Raw genomic sequence first — 26,496 nt, forward strand, 5'->3', positions numbered from 1 at the left:
AAAATTTATAATATTAACTGTTTAGTGAATTTTAACAAGATAAGCAGAATTTAAATCAGATTCTTTGTCAAAAATCACGTCCAAAGTCAGGGTTTAGTATTTTTAAGTCTAATTCGCTTTTATCACAGCAGTTTCATTACATAGTTTAACCTTTCGCTCTGAAAATCAAATGATTTGATAGTTTATGTAGCGGCAGGTGCCAAAACTACGCATGATTCGCACCCAGAAATATAGTTAAAAACATAAGTTTGCACATCATTTTGAAGAATTCTACATTACATTTTTTGTCAGAGTTTAATATTATAAGTATATTTGCAACATGAGAACACCCGAATTTGCTCATTACCGAGGTTAAATGTCATATATCTCTGGCGAGTACTAAAAGACTCGCTCACATTTTATTTTTAAATCATTTTTGAAATAAACACACTTTTTTTATTTCATCAGATAATTCAATGCTTCGGGGTAAGTACAAAGGGTAGAATGCATATAACGGTAATATCGACCAGTGATAACATCGACGTGCTGAGCGCTTGTGACAAGTCTGGTGCTGATCAGCAAAGCCAATGCCTTCAGTGCCTATAAACCAACCTGCTGCCGCCATAAAATAGAAGTGTTACCATGAATCAACAGTTTAAAAAGTAGCCAAATAAACCTCTGCTACTGACAACACACAAACACTAAATTTTACAGAACTTTTAAAAGCTGTAACTTACCCAAAAGTGAGAAGTCCTCGTTCAACTTTAAAACACTCACTTCTAGCCCAACTTCCATACACAATTTCACCTTCCTTGGGGACATAACCTTCACTCCAAAACTTCAATCTTGCCTTCCTCCCCAGTTTGTTTTTATTTCTTCGCCCTGTCAAGAAAAAAAACAAAATGTAAATAAGAGCAAAGAAAATATTTGGGCTGCAATGCATTGAAGCAAAAATGTAAGATGATGAAATTAGCTTAAGCAATACTCAAGAGTTCCCACATACACATAGCACATTTTGTATAAATTTATAGAAAAAAAAATTAGTTTTGAATTACTCATCCACACTTCACTTTCTCTCTCTCTCTCTCTCTCTATTTATATATATGTATATGTATATATAAACCTTTAACCACTATACTCATACTGTAACAAAATGCTTTCATATTAAAATGGACATTTTACTAAATAAAAAGAACATTTGTAGATGTAATATGACGACATTTCCACAAACTAATATTATATCAACACCAATTAAATCATATTTCAGTTAGTTGTCCTGATTACTTTTAGTCAAAGAACCGTAGTAAAATACAAAGTACCTACAGTGGTGGGGCCTCATAAAATTATTCTTACAGCAATAAAAATTGATAATAATTTGAAGGGCCAAAAATAAATTTTAATAACTTGTGCTTCCATTAGAATAACTTATGTTGAACATAATGACAAGATACTCAAAATTAATATGAAACAATACTGTTCATTTAATTTAAGTATAATTTAAAATTTTTTTAACTAGAGCTGTACCGATTCACAAAGTTTTGCAGATCTGCCGATACGTTGATATGCTGGTTCAACTGAGCTGTACCGATTCACAAAGTTTTGCAGATATGCAGATACTTTGATATGCTGGTTCAACTGTTGCAGATTCACAGATTCCGAACAGATACGAAGGGAAACACATTTTGGCTAAAACATTTTTAAAAATGTACTAAATTACCCAAAATGTCTCATTCTTAGAAAAGTGCAATACAAAGGCACATGTATTTCAGTTTTAGAAAGCAAAAGTTAATTAATTTAAAAGCATTCATTACAGAATTCCTAGATTTCTATTAGGAAGCATTCTTAATTTTTCAAGGAATGTCTTTTATGCCATGTAAATTCCGCATGTGCTGAAAAGAAAAAAAAAATGTTGTACAGAAATTACTTATTTATTTTCACCAATAAAATTTTCAACTGCATAATTGTGTTTAGTCTAGTTACAAAACAATCACCTTTTTCAGTTTATAAATTGAAAATAACTTTTCTTTTTTTAAACTCATGTTTTCATTTGTTGCAGACCTGCTAATTGCTAATGAGTAATGAAACATTAATTTACAAATGGAGGCTGGAAAATTTAATTATTTAATATGTAATTATATAAAATAATTTAATTCAATAATAGGTAACTATTAAATATATTAATTCACGAAATATGAAGTTTATAAGATAATTTAAAATATGCAAGAATGCAAGACTGTACATGTTTACCATTAAAGAACAGCAATTCTAATACCAAATTAACATGTGCTGCAGCAAAAATTCATGGTACCAAACCTTTAACAGAAACAAGTTTCATGTGGTCACGTTGCATGGGAAACAGCAAAAGTAATTATGTTATCTGAAGCCTTAATTGTTGCATTATGTTTCAAAATTAAATTTTAAAATCTCGACTTAAGTTAGTTAAAAAATGTCTCTGTCATGATGTTACGAACATATCTATGCAATTCAAGCAGTTGTATTTTTGGTTGTTTGTAATGACAGCCATGCTCTAAATAAATCAAGTTTTTATTATGCGAGTTTAAAGTATGTAGGGTACAGTTGTAAAAAGTGAAAGAGTTCTCGTGGATTTTTAGATTATGGCAGACACTTTCATTTTTCAGTAATATTGGCCGAAAATTTACAAGTGTATCGTGACTCGGCAGAAATGCAGATTCAGTTAAATATAGGCAAAATCTGCTTCTGCCGATCCGTATCGGCACAGCTCTAATTTTTACTTCTTTAACTATACTTTACAGGTTACTTACTAAGAGAATTAATAAGCTTTACCTCTGCCCCTGCCCACACCAATAGATGGATCTTCGTCGCTATCAGATGAACTGTCTAGCTCAGACATATCCACAACTGACTCATCATGACCGTAGCGCTTAATTTGAGTCCGTCTTCGTGGCTCTGAGATCACAAGTTCATTCTGAACATACAAGTGTAAAAATTACAGCATATTCCTAATAAAGTGCGTTCACACAGACTTTAAAAAAAAAAAGCATAATTTTACAAATATTATGCAAAACAATTAGAGCTTTGGTCAGTTTTAATTTTTTGTTACCTTTTAAACTAAATCCATTTGCAATTTTGTGTACACATATCAAATAAATCAACCAAGCATCTGACTGATGCCTCAGATTTCCATGATTTTTGCTAATAGTACTGTTTCTATGAAGTACATTAAAAATATGTATTATTTAAATTTCATTCAATAAATAGTTTTTTGACCACAGCTCAAATGTCCATTGTCCTGTTATAACGCTTACAGTTTTCCAAGGAATTTATTTTTTATAATTTTTAATAGTACTTGAACCCATAACCAGGAAAGAAGTGCAAAGATTGTTTATCTTCCCTACTAGTTACGTGTAAGTTATGTTTACAAGATATTAGCATCTCTAATAATATATTATTTTATTTAATACAGGTATTAGAGGTCAAAGCGCAAGAGGCACTAGTGAAAACTCGGACATGGTAAGTGACTGTCACTGCACAAGAGAAAGAACTGGCCATATAGTATTTTCATTGGAAATGCTTCAATAAAACTAAATGGTTATGCTGTCATCTTGCAGTGTAAACAGATGAAAAAGTAAGGTGTGTTGCAGGCCTCTTTTGAAAGAACATTTACAAATACAAGACAAATGCACTGCTCCATAAATATCACTAAATTAAAAATTCCCACTCCATCCCAAAAATAAATCACTGAAATTCTTACACAGATGCTTAAAACTTAACACAGAACTGTGGTTTACTGAAGCGATACAAAATACAAAGTTACTGTAATGCAGGTGCCACCATTCTGATCAGTAGATCAAAATAGCTTCAACTGATAAATATTAGGAACCAATGCTGCTACAACTATCACATTTATAAACCCAGAGCTTGCAAGAATACCGACAGTAACATCATACTAACCTTATCCCCATCTTCAACAGCTTCTATCTCTGCCTTCTTGGCCCACTTTTTCCAAAAGTCTGGATCATCAATGTCTATGTCTGAACGAATACCTGATGAGGCAAAACTGGCTTTTGAAAAAGTGGAGCCCTTTTCAGATTCTAAAGTAATGACTTGGGTACGTCTTTCCAATATTTGATCTATATCTTCTTCACAAAACTTATCCCCTGCACTGTCTTCTTCCATGATGGCTCCATATGCACCTGCAAACAATTTCATGAGTTAAATTGTATACTAAAATTAAGTTACTTCACATATTTATCTGTTACATAAATCTGCATACTTAATACAAATAGTTTATACTAATTATGACATAAAAAGGAGAGAGGTGACCAAATTTACAGTAGAATTGGACCCAGATTTGCAGATTTATAGAGTGGCTTCAACTTCTCAACTGGACTGCTCTATGCTCTAGCATCAGGTTAATTTTACTCAAAAGGTGAGACTTGGAGGAAAAAGCAAAGTGGTGCAATGGTAATGGAGGACACAACCTGATTTTAGATTTCTGTAGTCCCCCTAAGACTCTCCATGCAAATGCTGCGACTCTTAAATTATTATTATTATGTAGCTATCTTAAAAATTTAAACACATTATGGTGAAATAACCGGTTTAAACACAATAAGTTACGGTACCTATGACACTATGAAGAAGGTAGAAGAAGGGAATAATCAAGAGAGGATGGAGACTAACTTGAAGGTATTGGCTGGCAATAGCCACTTGTAATAATAAATGCAGAGATGCAAGGCTTGCACTATCACATACCCTTCTTGAGCAGGTCTTCAATTTCTTTCTTCGACAACTGCTTATTGTTGGTGTCTTTCCCCTGGGCAGTGTTCATGCTCTGCAGCAGAGCCTTGTCCAGACCGAGTTTCAGAGACGCCTTGTCGAACATCTCGCGCTCGTACGTGTTGCGACACAGGAGCCTGTACACCTTCACCATCTTCTGCTGGCCAATACGGTGGCAACGAGCTTGGGCCTGATCACACACACAAACAATAACACACTGTCCACAAAAAAAACAAAGGGGTAGTAACATAGGTAAAGAACCTTCACATTTAACAACTACCGTGTTTTATCGCATAATCGTAGCACATTTTATGCTAAATTCAAGTTTGAAAATTAGAGAAGGAAAGCTTTTTGTCGAGGTAAAGTTATTCATTAAATAATAGTCATGGAAACTACATTTAATTAAAAAGTAGAGTACAAAAAAAAAAAGGCCCCAAACAATTGAAATAAGTTAGCAAAAAGATAATATTTTGTTTAACTTATAATAGAAAATCAAAAACTGTGAGCCGGAACAAACTTGTACCATAACCATACCTATCGTCGTAGTACACACTAACCACAAAAAAGTGCAGGCTATCCTATGTAATTTACTCAGCACGAGACAGAGTGTGCGCATTGCAAGCAATCGGCGAGCTATCGATACCAATATTCGATCATGTGCACACACTATACGGGCAACAATGTAACCAAACATGAATGATGCTAACTAGTGCTGCTACAATTTTATATGCATTATAAAGCAGTGATGATATTTTTCTGTTAATTAAATAAGCTCTAACATCCTTCTGTTAATTAAATAAGCTCTAACATCCTTCTGTTAATTAAATAAGCTCTAACATCCTTCTGTTAATTAAATAAGCTCTAACATCCTAACGAATAATGTATTTCAACTAAACTACATCTTTTATAGGGGAGAATAAGTTTATGAGCAACATCTTACAGCACCTAACAAAAGTTTAAGACCACAGGCTTATTACTATAAAATTACCAATATTTTTAATTTCTTATATAATCATTTCATAAATATTTTGTGAACAGTACCAGACCATGAGACTTCTCTCTACCCAAAAATCATTGGGATACAAGATTTAGTTTTCAAGGTACAATTGTTTAAATTTTTAAATGCCAATTATAAAAACATACATTTTTAACAATCAAATATTTTGTAAATATATAACCATTTGTTAAATTTCAGTATCAATTTTTTTCAGAGCATGGTGAGATGTGTAAAATCATTTTCAAAACAAAAAAAAATTATTAAAAAATGTTTACAGAGAGAATTATTTTTGTACATTTTAAAAATTAAATGCAAAAAATAATGAAGTGTATTTGCACGTTTGAATACAAATATAAATTTTGTCGAGTAAACTAGTGAGACTATATAGGCACCATTCAATAGCTATTAATTGGTGCTCAAACGATCTTGCTAGCTCAATCGACAAAATTTCTATAAATATTTAAACAAGCAAATACACTTCACTAAATTTTCCCTATATTTTTCAAAAATATACAAAACAATGTTATGTACGTAATTTTTTTAATGTTTTTATTTTTTGAAAATTATCTTATACATCTCAACATACTCAAAATGTGCAGAACCAAAAACATAATGTGATTTCTATGAGAGAATTTTTCACTCCAAATTTTAATGCCCTAAAATTAAAGTGTGACACTATTAGAGGTGGGACGATACCACACTTTCGATACTCGATTCTGTATTGTTTTTTCAGTTCCATACTTTCGATACCTTCGATACTCCAGGGAAAAATGTTTTCCCATTAAGTAACAAATATTACAAATAACATAAATTAGTTTTAAACTATATAAATTCAATATAGAATACCAGCAAAATGTCAGATTAAACTTAAACACATAATGTGTAAATAATTGCATTATTTTAATGAAAGATATGAATTCATAATTATTAGAGGGGGTGAAAAATCGTAAAAACGATATAGCCGCGAATTAATGCGACTTGTTAATTACTTGCGATTAAATGCGAAAATCCCATATTCCTGCGAATTGACACTAAAAACGTCTCGTAAACACTTTGCCGGGCAAAACTAACATAAAAAATACATTTTATAATAATTTTTCATGGAAAATTTGACATTTGAAATGTTAATTTTTCACGTACATGTAATCAAACCCTAATATTTACTCTAGAAACAAACCACGCCACCATGTTGCCAAAGAATTGCTGCCAACACTTTCTTCGGCATTGTCAACAACTTTAAAAACAATACGAGAGAAATAAAATTTGGCCGCGGTATATTCTCTCTATGAAATTATCAAAGTTACTGCGTATGAGTAGTGTCGTTGAATCTCGTAGGCAACGGTACTACGTCGTTCGATATATCGATTGACGATTCTCGATGTATTTCCGTAGCGCCATTTGCTACAGTACACATACCGTTCAGATTATCTATGCGGTGCAGTAAAGCTTTGCTTTGTTTTTACCGTTGGCTTTTACGCTGTTTGTCAACAAAGGGTAGTTTGTGCGGATTTTTGATAAAGTTCTCACATTTTACCATACAGTAATTGTTTTTACGTGTTTATGATAATACGGGGCGGACCAAGTCCGTTTCCGTACATTCGCGCGCATCGGAATATAAGGGCCATCATTTTTATATTAGCGATACAAATATTTTGATGTGCAAGCCGTGCAACCTTCGCATCAACTGGGAGGTAAAGGATATGTCGGAAAAACATATTAACCCTTTCCCGGGTAGTGGGAAGTATACTTCCCACAGAGTTAGTTTTGTTTAAGGGCCGCGGTAAATTATTTTACCACCTCAGACTTAGTCTGCCATCTGTCGGTTACTTCAGTAAACTATAAATAAACAGTTGGTAACTCTTGAAAACAAATGACAGGCACTGGGAACGAAGGAGAAGGCGCCAAAAGCTGCACTAAATACAATTTTACTACTTTATTGACATTGTGTGATCGTAAAAGTAAGTTATGATTTGAGTGAAATTCAGAAGCACCAAAAATGAATGTTACATGTTATAGTAAGTCAAATAATGCTTTGAGTTTATTTTATCATGTAATTGGAGTAATAATTTTTTCCTAACCTCACATTTTTGTTTTTACTTGCAGAAAAATGTCCAGCAAAAAAGTGAAGTTGCGCTAAGAAAAATAGTTTGCAACTTTTAGCCCCCAATTTTACAATTATTGACAATGAATGAAGAAAATAGTAACAGAAAGTTTCATTGAGTCCATATTGACACTTTTTACGACATTGTGTGATCATAAAAGTATTGTTGGATTCAAGTGAATTTCAGAAGCACTAAATATGAATGTAATTTTGTTCTGGTAAGTGAAGTAATGCTTTGAGTGTATTTGATCATGTAATTGGAATAATTTTGTTTTCCTAACCTCACGCTCTAGGTTTTGGTTACAGAAAAAAATGTCCAGCAATATTTCAGTGAACTACAAAAGACAGTAATTTCACATTTTTGTCTTCCTGCAGCAAAAATGCCCAGAAAACATCAGAGAATTTCCACCGAGGAAGCCCTTGAGTTATATTTTGCACTTCCAAGTGACACTGATGATTCCGACAGAGATCCGGACGAAGGAGCAGAAGAAGAATTTTGTTTGATCGAGAATCAGGAGAGTAGTTTTTGGACGTCTGATCTGCAGCCAGGCACCAGTACAGAACCAAGTAGTGTGCACATTGTAGATCAAGTGAGTGATAGACTTGGCAGATCTATTACACAATGTAACACCAGTAGGGCACCCAGTAATTCATGTAGGGAAAATGTGGAATCTAGAAATGATGATAGGGATAGCAGTGACACTGAAGTTGAGCAGATGGATGAGGACTGGTCTCAGGATGCTAGTCAGTTTGATTCGCTAGCTGTCAATATGGATGTTGATGGAGAAGTCACTCCTATACTAACTCGAACAAGTACAGAGAAAGACTTTTTCATGCAAATATTCAGTAAGAAAATCACAGAAGACATTGTTGAACAAACCAATTTGTATGCAACACAAGTGAAAATGAAACGGAGGAGCGGCAGTGATATTAGTGAAACAACAAGCAACTGGGACAAAACATATGTAGAAGAAGTCCAAGCGTGGATTGGAATGAACATTCTGATGGGTTTGATAATACTGCCACAAGTTGATCAGTATTGGAGTTCTGATCCTGCACTCGGCCAACCTACGATATCGCAAGTAATGACATGTAAACGTTTCAAGAAGATAACTGAAACAATTCACATCAATGATAATCAGACCATCCTTCCAAGGGATCATCCAAATAATGATAAACTTCACAAAGTTAGGCCTCTTATCACAAACCTCAATAATACTATTGCTGAGGCATACACTGCATCTAGTGTGTTGGCTGTTGATGAGAGTATGATACCTTTCAAGGGGCGCTCATCACTCAAACAATACATGCCCATGAAACCTGTGAAGAGGGGCTACAAGGTGTGGTGTCTAGCCGATTCTAGAAATGGGTATGTATTGAAATTTGAAATATACACTGGCAAGTCTACAAATGGAAGGATGGCTGATACACTTGGTGAAAGGGTAGTACTCAGCCTAACGAGAGATCTAAAAGGAAAAGGATGTGTCGTGGCATTTGACAACTTCTTCACCACTGTAAATCTGATGAAAGCACTTCGGAAGGATAACATTTATGCCATTGGCACTGTAAGAACAAACCGAAAAGGACTTCCTGCAATGTTGAAAGAGAAAGTGCCACTGAAGAGAGGAGAGTTTCAGTTCCAGTGCAAAGAAGGTGTTGCAGCCATCAAATGGATGGACAGGAAACCAGTAACCATTCTCACAACCTCAAACAACCCTATGTGCACCACGACAGTCTCAAGGAAGAACAAGGATGGGACAAGTTGTCATGTGAGCTGCCCAACTGGTATTGCTACATACAATGAGATCATGGGAGGCGTTGATCACTTCGATCAACTGCGGGAACGTTATGCAATAGGTCGACGTTCCCGAAAATGGTGGCACAGAATCATGTTTTACCTCATTGACTTAGCAATCGTAAATGCATTCATCTTGTGGAAGATCAGCAGAAGAGAATGGGCATCTCATGACATATAATATATACATATAATAAAACCACCAGAAATGTAAAATACAGTCCATAATCAAGTAAAGCTGACATGAGTAAGTTAACAGTGGCCTTACAAAATATGTATTATGAAGTCCTTTCTTGGTGGGGGGGGGGGGGGGGGGGGGGGAAGTCACCAAGCCTATATTAGAAATAAAAAAATTAGGCTATTGTAAAAAGAAAATCAGAAATTTTTGCTTGTTTGTTTCATTTTACAAACAACTTTATGCAACAGAACAATTTTCAATAAATTTTAACTTGAGAAACGTAAAATACAAAACAATCCGATCGTAAGAAAACAATAACAAACGGGTATATTCAGTTCAAAGATTAATGAATGCACAGAATATGAGATCCGTGCCTTGGTAAAGCACGTGCACCATTTTCATAATCATTGCTAGTCTTGCTTGGTGCTGGCCATAGATGCTACTAGCGAAGTGCACAGTCTTCGTGATACTATCCATATCTATGGTGCGATAAAGTTGTTTTCTTACGTTTGCAAAGGTAAACAATGAACGTTTTTCAAAATAAAAGCATTAAAACGTAGTTTATCAGGAGGAATATAACAAAAAATTTTGTGAATTTTAGGACTTTTCCGCTTCGTAAAAAACGTATGAAACAGGATATTAATGATTTCATAAGTGTATGTTCCGGGAAAGTAAACCATTGTAAATATAGTACTTTCGGCGTGATCAAATTTTAATCGGCGTATGACACGGGAAAATGTATGAAACGGGAACGTATCATTGAGGTTCTACTGTAGTTGTATTTTGTACGATGGCGACTCGAAACTTAATTCAATACAAATGAACCAAGCATTCCGGTATCGAAAAAATGTATTCAATTACAGTTTCGATACTCGATACTTTGCGATACCGTCAAGTATCGAAGGTATCGAGGTATCGAAGTATCGAAAATCCCATCACTAGACACTATGCAATAAAACACAGTAATAATTGTCCCATGTTATAATAGATTCAAACTACTATATACAAACTAAATTTGCCTACTATCTCATATTAAACGTGATGTCTTAAATCCTAGGCTTGGAAGAACTGTTATACCAGCAACTATCCAATCCTCAAATTCTGTTTCTATTTTCTCTGCTGTATTGCAGATCTCATTAAAAAAGCCTATCCCTCACTTAGCATGACTAATGCATTCCTAAAAATGTTCGTGTTATATCCGAAACAGCATATTCTGAAGGATTGGTCTCCATAAATAGCAAGGCTAATTTACTTGAGTTCCAAAATGTGTACAGAAATATTCTTGAAGTAATTTTAATGACTTATTATTCGTTTATACAATATATAATATGTATATAATATATAATTTTATGAACCTATGATGTATAATTTCCATACTGCATATATTCTAAACAGCTCATTACTATTTTATGTTTAGGTTATTGACAAACAAATGCAGTGACAGCTATCAAAATCAGAACACTTATTCCAACCTCTCAACAGTTTTAACTTACCTGAAGATCATTCTGAGGATTCCAGTCACTGTCGTATATGATGACAGTATCAGCTGCAGTCAAGTTTATTCCAAGTCCTCCAGCTTTTGTGCACAGCAGAAAGACAAAGCGATCAGAGTCTGGTTTGCTAAACCTGTCAATTGCAGCTTGCCGTAGATTTCCTCTGATACGACCATCTATCCTTTCAAAAGGATACCTGATTGCAAAGGAAAAAAAAAATAAATTGATAGTGAAGGCCCAAAAGTAGAGTTAAAATTAATATTGGACTAAAAAACTAAGATTTAATATAAAAAAATTCCTAAAGATTAACATAAAATATAGACTAAATACTGACTTGCTACAAGTACAGTAAAACAATCTTAAGAAAAACCCACTTAAGGAAATTTCCTGCATAATAAATTACAAATATTTAGCACCTGATCTATTAAAACGTAATACTTTACTCTCATAATAAGTCTTGCAAAAACTCATACAAAAACCACACTCACAAAGTAGTAGTAATTGTAACAATAAGTCAGCTAGTACAATATAAAAATTTGTTTAATACTTGCCCCTAAAAAATAAGGTGTAAGCCCGTTTAAGTTAAATTCTGTTGAGAAGTTTAATACAACTGTTCAATAAGCTGAAAAATACTATGTACACCATACATTTTTACTGCAATGCAGGTGCAGGTTTACCAAAAATCCAGGTTTGACTCGACTTTGCCGGGAATTAAACCTTGATCACCGTCATGAGAAGAGAGCAATACTTAACATTTACAAAAAAATAATTTGGTAAGCTTTTACTCACTTCCTATAAACCAAATAGTCTTCCAGAATATCCAAACAGCGAACCATTTGACTGAAAATCAACACTCTATGACCCCCATCCTTGAGCTTCGGCAGCAGTTTATCAATCAAGACCATCTTTCCCGAAGAATGAATGAGAGCTTGGTAGTATCCGTCTGGATCATCTGGGGACAACTGCTTGGTCTGCCGGTAATCATACTGTATTTGCTCTTCTGCACCTGAGAGTACACAATGCAAACTACATTACACACCTACGCATTTACGTAAACCTCAGCCGGAACAAAACATTCATAAACATGCACATTAAATAAAACTATAGGAGAGCAATGGACTGAAATACCATCATACTCAAACCAAATAAACCTAACTTAAGACACTAAAAAATAATTCAGTTAAGCAGGAACAGTTTGATGACACAGTTTAACTTACAAAAACCTATTTCTGAGATTTGATCAGGTGCTGAACCCGCAAATCAGTAACTGGAAACAATCAGGAGACAACAATTCCAGACTACTGTAAGACACTAACTTTTACCGAAAGAGAAAATTTAGTGTCAAATGAAAGGAGGTAAAACAGACAAGAATCCATTATGCTTGTGCTGGCCCTGGCATATTTGCCACCCACATCAATATCTGTGCATAAAAACGCACTGGAAGCAGAGCTATTTGTTTCCATTATGAACATGTCTATTATTTCTTAGATTCCAATAAACCAATCACAGGTGGACACACATTATGTTGATACTTTGACCCCTCCCCAGCACCTACAAGGCACCAAGAGTCACGGACCTTCAAGAACTGGTGGGAATGGCCCAAATAAAACGATTAAACTTGAGCACTGCAATGATGCCAAGTACCTGAGCACTAAGGTCTCACTCACTTGAGCCGTACACATTCTGGACACAGCACAAGCCAATCTCGTCCAGAAAACTAAATGCTCAGAAGGTTACTCTTATCGCCCTGATGATTACATTATCGTTTTGTGAAATGCGAAGAATTTCAACCTAAACAAAGCTAGATGCAATGCTATACCAGGCAAAAAAGAGAATGCCAGCTGAATCAAGAAGTACACCATTACTCCCAACTTTGTATCAATGCTACTAGGTAGAAATGGACAGGCCACATTATCGTCAATCCCAACACACTAAGAATATATTCTATAATAATAAACATTAATTTTTATTAGCTCCAAATCTCATAATAAGCTTTAAAAAAAGTATCATACCAGCAAATAATTTTTGAAGAATGTACAACTAAATATAGTAATGATGAACTCTTACCATTAAGCAAGTAAGGATGAATACAACACTTTCTAAGCTCCATCATGGTGTTCATGAGATTTGGTACATTCGCAGAAGTGGTTCCCTTCGAAAGAAAGGAAAAATTCTTTTCCAGGATGCCCCTGTAATACTTTTTTTGGATATTCGTAAGCTCCACCTACAAAAAAAAGTCATTTTAGTTTAATATTTTACTTCACTTATTTAAGGACATAAGTAAAAAATGTGGTACAGCAATACATTGAACAGTACCTTGATTAACAATCAGTGTCTAAAAAAAAGTGAGTGTATTAACTAACATACAAACATACGTCATTAAAATTGAACAGTGCCCCACAGAAAGCTAGAGCCTTAAAGAGACACAAAGACAAATTATTTTTAAGTAATGGAGGTTTAGTAGTACACATGTATGGACATTGCTACTTACATACTTACATATGAGTATTGAAATTTATATTATTAATTTAGTAAAATTAAATTATACATATTATTTACTTTTAAAATACAGTAGAATCTCATTATAAAGTACATCAATAAAGCCCCAACTTTTATACTTAGGAATGAAAGTACTTTATTCTGAAAGTCTATATATTTACCTTTAAAACATAGTATTTTTGCATTTTAAAAATAAAGTAGTAGGGGATCAAATGTTACATTAGCTTGGAAGCAAATATTTGTAAAACAACAAGATTTAAAAAAAAATTATTTAACTTAGTACAGTAGCCTAAATTCTAGGCCTACATGTACAAAATTTATATCTGTCAAACACAAAATGACAAATGGGTTAAACTATTTTGCAGATATGTACATTTATTGGGACAGAATTCCCTTGTTATCTCCTAGGCGAAGTCTCTTGCGACCAGCAGCATACATTTTAATAATTTTTTAGCGATCTTTTATTATTGTTGACAGTGTTGTAAGCACCAAACCAAATGACCATGCCACATCTGCATTTCTCCTTCAATGTGAACTGCTTGAGTTTCTTTTTATCTTCTTGGCCATCCATCCTGATTAAAACATTCAATCAACAATATCGTTTACCTCGCGCCACGTCAAACGTAAACAAACCTCGCATCCATAGATAACCATAGCGCCGCACTAGTAGCGCGCGTTGCGAGCATGGCTGTGCCAGGGGATATTCCTATCTTCATGGCAACACAATTAAAGCGTGTCGGCCATGTTGTGACACAAAACAATTAAAAACTTAACCTGCATAAATTAACATTGGATTTTCTATTACGCATATAAGTTAAAATATAATTTTTATTTAACGTTTGTATCTGCGTTAATTAAAACTTTTAAAACGTGCTCTACAAATAACCAAAAGCTGGCGCAGCTAAAAACAAGTCTTGAAGAGGGGCGAGACAGCAATCGATTGTTTAGATCGTCTCGTGCACTAAAGTGTGTGATCCATGGAGGAGGAAGAATGGCACGTTATACTGTACTATGATTCTATGAATCGTTGGGACATTGTTTACGTTTTATAGTTGTTAACGATTCTTGAAAGCGATATTTATATTTAAAGAACTCCTGCGCAAAAAACAATTTTGTAAAATTTTCCTGATAACTGGAAAATAATGGTCGTTGTATTGAAAGGTAGGATACGTTTTTAATGTTCAAGTGAAATATTTTTACATTGTTTACATTGGTGTTTTGAGCGGGAATTTAAAATCATACTTTGAACTGAAAGATACGTTATTCTGAAGTACGTTGTAACGGAATTTCACTGTACGTATTTATTTTTATCCCAAGCCCGCAGTGAAATCACATTACTGTACATATGTATGATGAGATGGTGATAGTTAATTCAAATTTTACTTATCATACAAACTAACCTGGTAATATTCAAACCCAAATCCACCATTAGTTTAAAACTTAAACTCTTTGAATGCAATGTCTGTGTTTCAGATGTATTTTAAATGGGCAAAAATTGATAACAGTTACATAAACAACAAGAAACAACACTTCTATCCTGAAAATCCACCACTTGGAACTGTCTGGTGTGGTGTCCTAGAAATCTCAAAACTAAGAAAAATTAACAAAAACTAAAAATGTAAAAACCTTACTTCGACAACTGTTTCTTCCTTGGGAGCAATAGACTTTTCGACATCCTCTTTCAGTCGCCTGAGCATCATTGGTTTCAATATCAGTTGAAGCTTTTGCACTTCTGTCTCAGTCTTCAATGCACCAAATTCTTGCAAGAAAGCTTCACTACTGGAAAACTGGGTAGGTTCCAAGAAATTGAGTAGAGAAAATAATTCATTTACATTGTTCTGCAGAGGTGTTCCTGACAAAAGAACACGATGTTCCTGAAAAAAAATTAAAATGAACAGGTGTTGACAGAGTTGACAATATGAAAAGTAAAATAAAATTACAGTACACCCGGCCCTCGCTATACAAAACATCTATAATCAATTGCATTTTTTTTCTCCATAAGAGAGCATTATAATCAAAATAATTAGTTTTCCAATCAGATTACCATTTTTATCAGGACATTGCTCCTGTTAAAATAATTTACAGTACAAATATATGTCTAAATATATTTGATATTTAAATAAATGTTTAACATTTTGAGATTAAATAACCTAACATTAAAATTTAAAAAATGTGTGTACCACATTTTTATATAATACAGCTTGGGCCTAGCATTCTTAAGTAGGTGCTGACATTTCTGAGTTACAAAATAATGTTTTTAATACAGGCGATAAAATTCAGTTGTAATAAGAATTAAAAAAACATTTTCTACGAGTAGAAACACCTGTTAACGTAATTCTCGACACTGTTTCTATTAAATGCATGTATGCCACGCTTTTCCACCAGCGCATCCTACATGGCAGAAGGTAAACTAGCCCTGAAAACTTGTAGCTTTACTCTCCAGAGCTACTGCTAACATGTGGGATGTCATAATATAAACGTTAGCTGAACATACGGGCTTCGTCAAAGATAAATACTGATTTTTCTTTTACTATTGACTTATCAGAAAATCATTTTAATACTGTCTGTAGAAAATATTTATAATAACAAATTCTAATGGCAAATCCTTTATAAAAATATATACATTATTTTCTTGTGATAACCCTTAAAAAAACTTAATTACTAAGACACTTAACAGGGGGGGAAAAAGAATTATGGCCACATCAGTTTGTCTAGTTTCTACCATATTCTGTATTATTTTTTGAGTTTCATTCTGGAATAGAGCCTCCAGTCTTTCTCGTGACAAATCAAGGTATTAGTTTTCTGTCCGTAGCTTCTGTTTACTACCGGCGGTTAAAATCTTCAGATGTAAAAGTAAAACAGAAACACAAGAGACGAAAGGACATAATCACGACTAACCAGGTTGAGCAGTCGCAGTCCCTCCAGGAGTTTGCAGTTCCTGTTCTTCAGACGATGAGCTTCATCGATGACACAAAGGCGCCAATGAAATTCCTTCAAATCCATGCAGTCTGTGATGATAATTTCAAATGTGGTGATCAGTACATTGAACTTGGGCATGTCTTTCATTGGTTGGCCTTTATCATTTCTATGATATATTTCATATTCTTGCAGCATGTTTCTACTTGCACTCCTACACAACATGAGAAATTTTTCCAAACAAAAAGTACAAAGGACACACAGACAATACTGCCAGAATTCAGAGTGAGCGCAAAAATATTGGAAAAGCAACCCAAGTGTGCATTGTACAATGATATCTTATTACAACATATGTGAAAAAAGAACAGATTTAGTACTTAATGAAGTAAGGACTTTATACTGAACCATAACTAAGTGTTAAAGTAAAATATACTTGTAGGCATCTGAAAATATTAAGTACTTTAATGTGAGGCTTACACTGTAAAGCTGTGACTGTATTTGAACTACCATTGAATAAACTAGCCACTATGATAATTAGGGACAAGATTATACAATGAATTGCAATAAAACCGAAATAACACAGAAAAGCATGTCTAATCACCGCCTAACACCAAAATTCCATGCTAAAGGTTTAACATTTTGCAAGTAGTCCATTTTTGAGTTCCGATAGAGTATTTAACAAATAACCCAACTTGACAATTTTAGAATTTGGTATCAATAGAATTTATGCTGTCTTAGCAATAAATTTTTCTCTGGTAGTGATTTCCTGTTGCTGTTGTTGTTTAAACTAATTTGTTAGTGAAAAAAGCACCCTTATGGGAAACACTTGCAACACATTTTACCACTAAAATTTAATTATTAACTTAATGGCATGATAATATGTTTGTTTCTAAAAAAAAAAAACTTTTATAAAGATGTCCACACACATCTTCAAAAAAATTTCCTTGACTTTCAAAGAATAATACACCAATTGCTCACTTAGCACAACTACATACTGTGTTCCTAAAAAATGTTTGGGTTATCCAAAATCACGTCTTCCGAAGCACTGGTCTCCATAAATACCAAGTTCCAAAATGTGAAAGCAAATATTCTTCACATAATATAAATGAGTAGAATTAACACTTAACAATAAATATGTCACACCATTTATCTTTATAAGCCTACCATCAAATACTTTGTTATGGCAAATACAACACCGCATAACTGGAGATAGATAGCGTCAGTCGGCTGGTTGACTTGCCGCCCGGGCGTGACCTTCAACTTGTGCTATGATTACACTATCAAACACAATATTCTATTTCAATATTTGTATTAGAGAATAATTAGTATTTGTATTTGATTTGAACTAAAAAACTGATATTTGCATAAGTTTAATACTGAACTGCATAACTAGAGTAATCCTAACCAGCATACACTTATATAACTCAAATAACTTTGTAACTTAAATTATAATACTTACGATCCATGGTACACAATCACATTCAAATTCGTCCACGCCTCAAACTCTCGTTGCCAATTTGGGATAGTTGATAGTGGTGCTATCACCAGAAAAGGACCTCTGATACCATATTCAAAAACCTCATTGATAAATGCTATTGATTGAATGGTTTTTCCAAGACCCATTTCATCTGCAAGGATGCAATTACGGCTGAAACACAAAATACATTAAAAATTAAATAACATTTTCCAGCTGGTAAAATTCACTAAATATTCCTAGTCTTCCTGCACTGTGGCCATCTTTAGATTTTAATATTTAAATAGTCTGCCATCCATATCTAGAAAAGTTATTTTTTTTTATGAACAAGGAAACATTTGCGTCTATTTTATTGTAAGTTTCATGTGCTACATGATCAGTTACCAATACCAGCAAAATGTCAACTTATGCCCAGTGCCAGAAAGATACACGTGTTTTGAAAAAAAGGTCTGTTTAAATTTGTGCCAACTACAAAGGCAAAAAGCATATATCTTTCTGCATGAAATAATTTGTTACTTACCCATTATACCATGAAAACAGAAGCCAGTTAAGACCCTCCAGCTGATATGGCCTGAGTGTGTTACTGTTTTTGTAATCTGGAGATTCTTCAAGCTTAACCCATGATTCCGGTGCTGGTTTCTTCTTCTGTTAAACAAATATCTCACAAATTAGTACTAATTTTTTACCTTTTTGTGCCATTAATAATAACAAATAATTCTAACACATAGATTATTATTATGTGAAGATTTTTAATGCCAGACAACCTAAAAACAAAATAAATTTCTTCGACAAAATGAACCTGAGATCTGCCAATGCAAATTCCAAAATCTTGACCAATAGACAGCGAATTTTACTTTTAAGTTTTTACCCAAGAATATTCAAAACTCTTAATAACCATTAACCAAATTGCACTAAAACCATTATAATTTATTTTGAGACCCTACAAATTACTAAGGCTGATTTTTGTTTACAATTACACAGAAAGAAGTTTGCGCCTCTGCACTCAGTATTTGTGTTAACAGGAAACATTTAAAATCAACCTTGCATCACCACTTGCGGGCTAATAAAAGTTTTTTTTGGGACTAAAATTATATATGTTTATTTCCAAAAACAAAACAGGAATTTTAAGAACGAAGCAAATGAACATCTCAATGAATTTATTACAATCCCAAAATAATACCGTATTTACCCGCAGAAGGATACCACCTATAATTTTAAGCATAACAAACTAACATTTAACACCATAAGGGTCACACCATGCATCTGTCCTCGGTAAAGTTCCATAGATACAAGTGAAGTCTGTTTTGCGTCTCAGCTTATTAGCGCGTAAGAAATACAGCACTCAATCCTTCTCTGTCTATTTATCAAGGGAGAGTGTGAGGTGAGTCATCTCCACCCCCTACATACTTACGAACCCTCCCTACCCAATTCATGCACTACCTAACAAAATGGCACAGAAGAATGCTATTTTTTATACCCGTGTTCCCTTTCATTTATTATATTTTTTTTTTACCTGCCTACTTGCCACACAGAGAGAGAAAGAGAGAGAGAGAGAAAGAGAGAGAAAGAGAGAGAAAGAGAGAGAAAGAGAGAGAGAGAGAGAGAAAGAGAAAGAAAAAGAGAGAGAAAAAGAGAGAGAAGGAGAAAGAGAGAAAGAGAGAGAAAGAGAGAGAGAGAGAAAGAGAGAGAAAGAGAGAGAGAAAGAGAGTGAATGAGAGAGAGAGAAAGAGAGAGAGAAAGAGAGAGAGAAAAAGAGAGAAAGAGAGAGAGAAAAAGAGTGATATAGAGAGAGAGAAAGAGAGAGAGAAAAAGAGAGAGAGAGATAGACAGAGAGATAGAGAGAGAGAAGACGCGGCTAGCTACTCTGTCAGTTAGTTCCTTCTATAAAAACTATCATGCACAAACCTGCAAACTTGTGCAGGGCTGGAGGAAAATAAAAGTTCAAGCAGCATACAACAATGAGAAAGAGTGAGAACCATCATCAGTGCCACATGGCCTCATGCACACACACATGCATGCACTCTATTTCTCTCTCGTTCTCTTTTTCTGTGGATGGTTTATTTTTAGATTTTCCCCTTATCGCCTTGCCAGCATAACGCCGGTATCAACCAGGTGGGCGGCAGACACGCAGGCGTACAATAACTGCGCTATTCAGGTAGCTCCACACTACTACCGAGATATTTTAACTAAACAAATTATACTTATTCATGCAGTAATATTTATTGAAAAACCAACATAGGCATTTACGCACATATTCTACCTGACAGTTTGTGTTTTTATTTTAAACTCATAAGGGCAGTTCTACATTTTTTTAAAACTAAAAACAGACATACGATGTGCAACACATACGTGGGTTAATATGGTAAAGGTTTACTGCCAAAACCAAAATTTAACTACAATGAAAGGGAGGACAAAATACCACGAAAAAAAAAAAAAATGTTAACACAAACTTTTATACTTGATCTGACTCATAAAATGACAAAACGAAACCAGTTTGAAAATCCGACAAAATCTTTACCTTCCACTTTTCTTTCGGCATCTTCGCGCTGAAAACTACGAACTGCTGGATCTTCACGGGATCCACGTCTTCCTCCAGCTCCCAGGTACTGTCCTCGTACTGCATGGAGCGCCACTTGACGAGGTAGTGCTTGATGGTCTTGCCCGTGTTCGGATCCGTGTGCTCTGCCACGTCCAGCACGCGATCCACCTCCACGTAGTCCGGATTGTACGGCTCATCCTCCAGCTGAGCAACACACGTCGCAGGCACGCTCAGCAGTCCATAACACTGCTCCGAGCATGGGCATCGCAACCGAGGGGGACGGGGGGACGACACGTCCCCTCCAATAATATATTTAGTTTCGTAGTTATATTAAAAATATGATTTCTGTGATATAACCCATATGTTGCGCATGGTGCATTTAGTCCAATCGTGGTAATGTGAGCACTTATGATTTTACAAATTTGTTATCTGAAAATATTTTTTATAAAAAATAAATTATATATTGCAACCCACTATGATTAGAATATTTAGGAAAGAAAAATGCCTAAAAACCACCTTTTTGCACCTTCAAACCCCCTAATTTTCCCGGGGGAGGACCCCCGGACCCCCAGCTTTTTTTTCCAGGGGATGGATATTCCTCAACAACTAAATCAATTGCAGTCCCCCCTAAAATATATCCTTGCGACGCCCATGGCTCCAAGTACCAAATTTACTTTGTTGCAACAAGTACCCTTTTTTTTATTTAACTTTCTGTGGGTCTGGAAATAAAATGCATCGAAAATTCATTGAATTTACTAGTCACAACATGAATTCCTACAATTGCAGGCAAAACGTTAGTAAATATAAAAGCACAGGCTATTCAGCAAAATGGTAATCCAACATTTTGCTACAAGAAACAGAGAAGCTACTGTGTATTTCAGAAATTCAGACGCTGACGGACCCAGCGACAAATCCTGGGGAGAGCTGGTTGGTAACCAGAGGTTTTAGGGTGAGGTATGTAATACTTTTTAGTTTCATGGGAATCAGAAATTTTTGTTGCCACTTTCAAGTTATTTTAGCGCATATCTGAAGTCTTATAGTCATTAGAAAACTATGGTTTTATCTGATCCAAAAATAAAATTGCACATGGTTTAGTATCATTAAAATTTGTAAAATTATACATGTACAAAATTATATGTACCAACTCCAAAGGTCAAATGTGGTTTAAGAAGATAATTTTTTGTTATCACTCCAGTTTTTTACTTCTAGGGGTGGGTGGATATGTATGTGTACGTGTGTGGGGGGGGGGGGGGGGGGGGGGGCATCGCCCCAGTGTCTTTAAAACTAATGATCAAACTAGGGATGCATATTAAAATCAATGTTATATTAGATTATATAAAAAATATACCATTAGTAGCACACAAATAGTATTAATACAAACACACTAGTTACTCACATTTTCAAAAATATTTGCATGGTGTGCCATTTTTTGTTTGAAGCGCTTCAATTTGGCCGATATCCTTTTATCTCCTTTGAAAAGTTCTTCTTCAGTCTTCCATTCACAGTGCAAGTAAGAGAAATTCCTGTACTTCACGAAGTACTCCTCAATTTCAACATACTGGACGTCTGGTTTAATTGTTGTCGCGTCCCTGGATTTTTCTTTGAACACACACGGTGGACCAACAAGGCTACTGCTACTACTAGGCACAGCCACAATCTTCGAGTCTGAAGCATTCTCGCTTTTGCTAACATCACTGCATTCGCTGTCGTACTTTGTGACGGGAGGCACGGTCTCCATTTCCGTTTCCATCTCAGGTTCCATTTCTCTTTCTATCTCAGGTTCTATTTCTGGTTCTATTTCTGTTTCCATTTCAGTCTCCCCCTCCAACTCCTTTGCCGCATCTTCTTGGTTTTCACCATTCACTTCAGGTTTGTCATGAATTTCCATTGGCTCGTCGTTTACAACATCGCCATCCTCCTTGCTGACTTCTTCTGACTTTGTCTCCCCCAACTCTAAATCCTCAACAGGTTTATCTAAACTAGCCACGTTTTCTGCTTGCGGCGGTAAGCTGCCTACTTTGAGTTCTCTCCTTCCCTTTCGAACCGCCAGTATGTACTGCACCACCATGGAATCCTCGTCTGTAGTATTCTGAGAAGAAAAAAAGAAATATGGTAAAACACAGAGCGTATAATATATACGTGCAGTTCAAAACAAGCTCTTTATGGCCAGCTTGCAAAAAAAAACACATACACACAAGAATTTCATCCAGCACGGCATTACTTTGTACTATACTTAGCAATGAATTTAGTTAAATTTACGTAACTCATTTCTTATTACCAAGTTTTAGCATGACAAACTTACAAATTGCTGATAACACATAACCTAATGTAACACACAACAGTAAAATCCCTCCACAGTACATATTTTAATATATTTTTAACCTCATTGAAAAGTATATGCATGAAAGATACTAATCTTATATCAAAAATTTAATGCTAAATTGGTTAGGGGAAAGAAAAATATAATTACCTATACATGTCTTTTGATGAATTACAATGTGGAAATTTTATTGACCGAAATTTCCAATAAAATTTTTTAGGCTATCATACATAATTACTACATGCATTGGAACAAAACAGGATATCTCCAGTGATCTGCAATCTACAGACAAAACTATTTTACTTACATACATGCCTTTAAGGCAAGTTATCTTTCGAAAACAAACCCAGAATTTTCACACACTTTCAGAATTTTAAAAGAGAAATGTTTCATATAAGCTTCGTTATAACCCTGCATTACAGTACATTCAGTTAATTAGTAGCACTCTTGTATTATTAAAATAGAAAACATGGGTAACTTACAATATAGACAAAGTTTGGCTTCACAGCAGGATCAATGGAATCTTCAGATGTCTTAGAAGATTCATTTTTGGGAGTTGACTTTGGGCTGTCTTCATCCGATATACTCAACATTATGTCATCAATGTACTTCTTTCTATGAGTGTTTCTTGCTGACCGGCGCTTCTGGAAGAAAGGAATAATTAGAAAAAGGAAAACATCCATGAAGATATAAAGAATAGGTGCTTCCACACTGTAGCACATTCATATTTTTAATGTTATGCATTTTTTATAAAATGAATTACCGTATTATACTGAAATAGTTATTTCAAGAGAGACAATTACATTTTTTGCGGAGTCCAAATCATCATCAGGTGACGGAGGGGGAGTCGCAGTGATATCCTCAGCTTCAGAGAGCTCTCCACCGCCCAGTCTTTTCTTCTTTTTACTCGAACCAAATGAACTCCTTAAAATATAGTCAACAACAATTGTAACAAAAACCACACACTATCTTAACATTTCACACTTCCTCAAACCAAAAATCACTACAGGAAATGAATACAGAAAAGAAAAAGAAAAATTCCCAATATCATATTTGAGCACCAAATTAATTTTAAAGACAAGCATCCATTCAAAAATGAAATATTTTAGCACATTAGTTATGAACTCTATACCAGCCAGATTTTAAATTAAATTTAACACAAATTGCTTAAAGGATTGCTAGTTTTACCTTTTAGGACATAAGGAAGTCAAATGAACAACTCTCCAACATTATTTTCCAAAACATATTTTTCTACAAAAATGGGCCATGTATAGAGGCACTGGAAAATAGCGTTTATAATGGCTGTTCATAGCATTTATATTTTGTCATATAGCATTAATTTTAATTCTTCTCCCAGTTTATGCGGATGTTGCAAGCTTTGCACATAAGTATGTTAGTGTCACTAACATGCTTTGCACATAAGTATGTTAGTGTCACTAACATAGAAATGGAGAAATGGTGCAACTTGTATTGCTCTGCACGTGAATGCACGGTAACAGATTTTGTCCGTCCTATAATGGTTTAAAAAAAAAAAAAAGAAGAAGAAGAAAAATAGTTCTAACTGCATTGCACGTGATCGCGATACAGAAAACCGACTTTAATAACCTTAATTTTATTGTGAATAGCAGCGCAATATTTTAGTTTCACAGAATACCATTTGTTTTTCAGGTTAGGAACTTAGCAAAACAATAGGTACGTTCAACAAATGAGCGACAAAAGCATAGAGCTACATTGCTGCCATATTTTTTTCCCGTTAAAGTGCTAACGAATTTGACTGAAGTAGATTTTCGTAATTTTTTTTTGTAGTTGCCAAATATAAGCAGTGTGTGTTGTAAACTTAAATTAATGCATTTTTATATTTTAGTTGTCATTTAACAGTAAATAATTTGATTGCTTGTGTTAATATCACACACGCACGCACGCACGCACGCACGCACACGTTTGCAAACATGGCCGCTTCAATGTTTTCACTTTCTTTCTCGAGAAAATATTCATGCACGTAAATAAACGTCTCTCTTTAACCGTTTACATTTGTTTGGGTCGTACGTTACGTTTGCCGTTAACCAAGTTTCAGCGCGAGCCTATGCATATTTAAATTGTGTTTCGTGTTATTTACAAGATTCATAGATTGTGTTGATTGTTTACATGGCTCGCAATCGTCACCGTTTATTAGGTAATCTTAAAACACATTAGAAGATGCATAAAATAAAGAATGTTCTTTATTGTATGAGGTTAGGCCATTAATAATAAGAAATGGTTTAATAAAAAATATTAGGTAAACCTAAAATTTACTAGAAATTTTAATATTACTTGAAATTTTAATACTTCTAAAAACTGGATTGTGGCGTTTATTCGTCGATAAACCATTTTGTCGCTTTTATTCGCGCCTATATCGTTTTTACGATTTTCCAGTGCCTCTAGCCATGTAGTATAATGAAATAACACCTGGAATTGCTATTCTTAAAATGATATTCCAGAAATGCAGTTACAAATTATTAGGGATGTGCGAAAGTGACTTTATCCACACGAAATGAAAGTGAAAGAAAATTTATCAAGTTTCGCGAAAGTGAAACGAAAATGAATTTTTCTATGAGATAAATATATTCTTAACGAAAGTTAAGCGAAATTTTTTAATTAACAAAGAAAAAAAGTGCCCCAAAATTTGCTCTTCAGTAATAAATTCTATTACATAAATCATTTTTGTAACTTTTGATGTATATATAAATATTACTATTTAATATAGTCAACATCCGCCCTAGACCACACAACACAGCCCCATGTCAGTCGTAAATTTCAAGAATCAATCCAGATCTTTCAGCGCAGACTATTTCCTTTACAGTCGTAATGTCGCAGTCTATGATAATATATTTATCACGTGCATGGTACTGATGAAAAAACACGTGACTACTGCGGAACGGCCACCATCTTGCACCACTGTCACACATGGCTTGCTCAGGAAGCTGTAAACCAGGCAAGGGACATGGTCAAAACAAAACATAACAAATGGTTGCTGCCAAGTGACTTGTTGACCTTTTTGTCTAATTGGCTGTATATTATGAGGATTTTATATGCCAGTCAGAGTATGTAAATTTTAAATAAAGCAGACGACAATGTTTTTGTTTGGCTGTGCGCGAATAAAAGTAGGTACGTTCTTTGTTTATGTGTATACGGTAAATACTAAATAGTGTACTAACAGTTCTGGAATGTATGTTTTACGAATATAGTACCTACACTACTGTTTGAAAGCAAATGAATCAGGTAATTTTTCAAATATTGCATGATTTTGTTTTGATACCTAGGCCTACTGTAATCACGGTTGAATTTTGTTTACTTTATCTGCCATGTTTGTTCAAATTATGATTTTACCGTATTTTCATTAACGTGAGTTTTTTTCATCACCACGTAAATTAATCTTAATGGAAATCTTTTTTCTAATTAATGTCTTTA

General features: G+C 34.5%; 1 protein-coding gene across 10 annotated transcripts in view; it reads right to left on the reverse strand.

Annotated features, from left to right (window-relative positions):
- Positions 1–26,496, reverse strand: part of LOC134537773 (chromodomain-helicase-DNA-binding protein 7-like) — a 112,115-nt gene that overhangs the window by 49,832 nt on the left and 35,787 nt on the right. For 8 of the 10 annotated variants that reach the window (XM_063378552.1, XM_063378553.1, XM_063378556.1 and 5 more), the window contains exons 7-21: positions 23,853–23,973; positions 23,532–23,693; positions 22,126–22,818; positions 20,709–20,933; positions 18,711–18,835; positions 18,176–18,364; positions 16,699–16,930; positions 15,432–15,674; positions 13,369–13,525; positions 12,091–12,307; positions 11,302–11,497; positions 4,714–4,927; positions 3,913–4,154; positions 2,785–2,926; positions 717–861 (exon numbers count right to left, since the gene is read on the reverse strand). In XM_063378552.1, coding sequence (XP_063234622.1) covers positions 717–861; positions 2,785–2,926; positions 3,913–4,154; positions 4,714–4,927; positions 11,302–11,497; positions 12,091–12,307; positions 13,369–13,525; positions 15,432–15,674; positions 16,699–16,930; positions 18,176–18,364; positions 18,711–18,835; positions 20,709–20,933; positions 22,126–22,818; positions 23,532–23,693; positions 23,853–23,973 — 3,303 coding nt within the window. The remainder of the gene's footprint in view (positions 1–716; positions 862–2,784; positions 2,927–3,912; positions 4,155–4,713; positions 4,928–11,301; positions 11,498–12,090; positions 12,308–13,368; positions 13,526–15,431; positions 15,675–16,698; positions 16,931–18,175; positions 18,365–18,710; positions 18,836–20,708; positions 20,934–22,125; positions 22,819–23,531; positions 23,694–23,852; positions 23,974–26,496) is intronic. The other 2 variants (XM_063378554.1, XM_063378558.1) reach the window with 1 other exon arrangement.

The sequence above is a fragment of the Bacillus rossius genome, chromosome 12 (assembly GCF_032445375.1).
Source record: "Bacillus rossius redtenbacheri isolate Brsri chromosome 12, Brsri_v3, whole genome shotgun sequence".
Lineage (NCBI taxonomy): Eukaryota > Metazoa > Arthropoda > Insecta > Phasmatodea > Bacillidae > Bacillus > Bacillus rossius.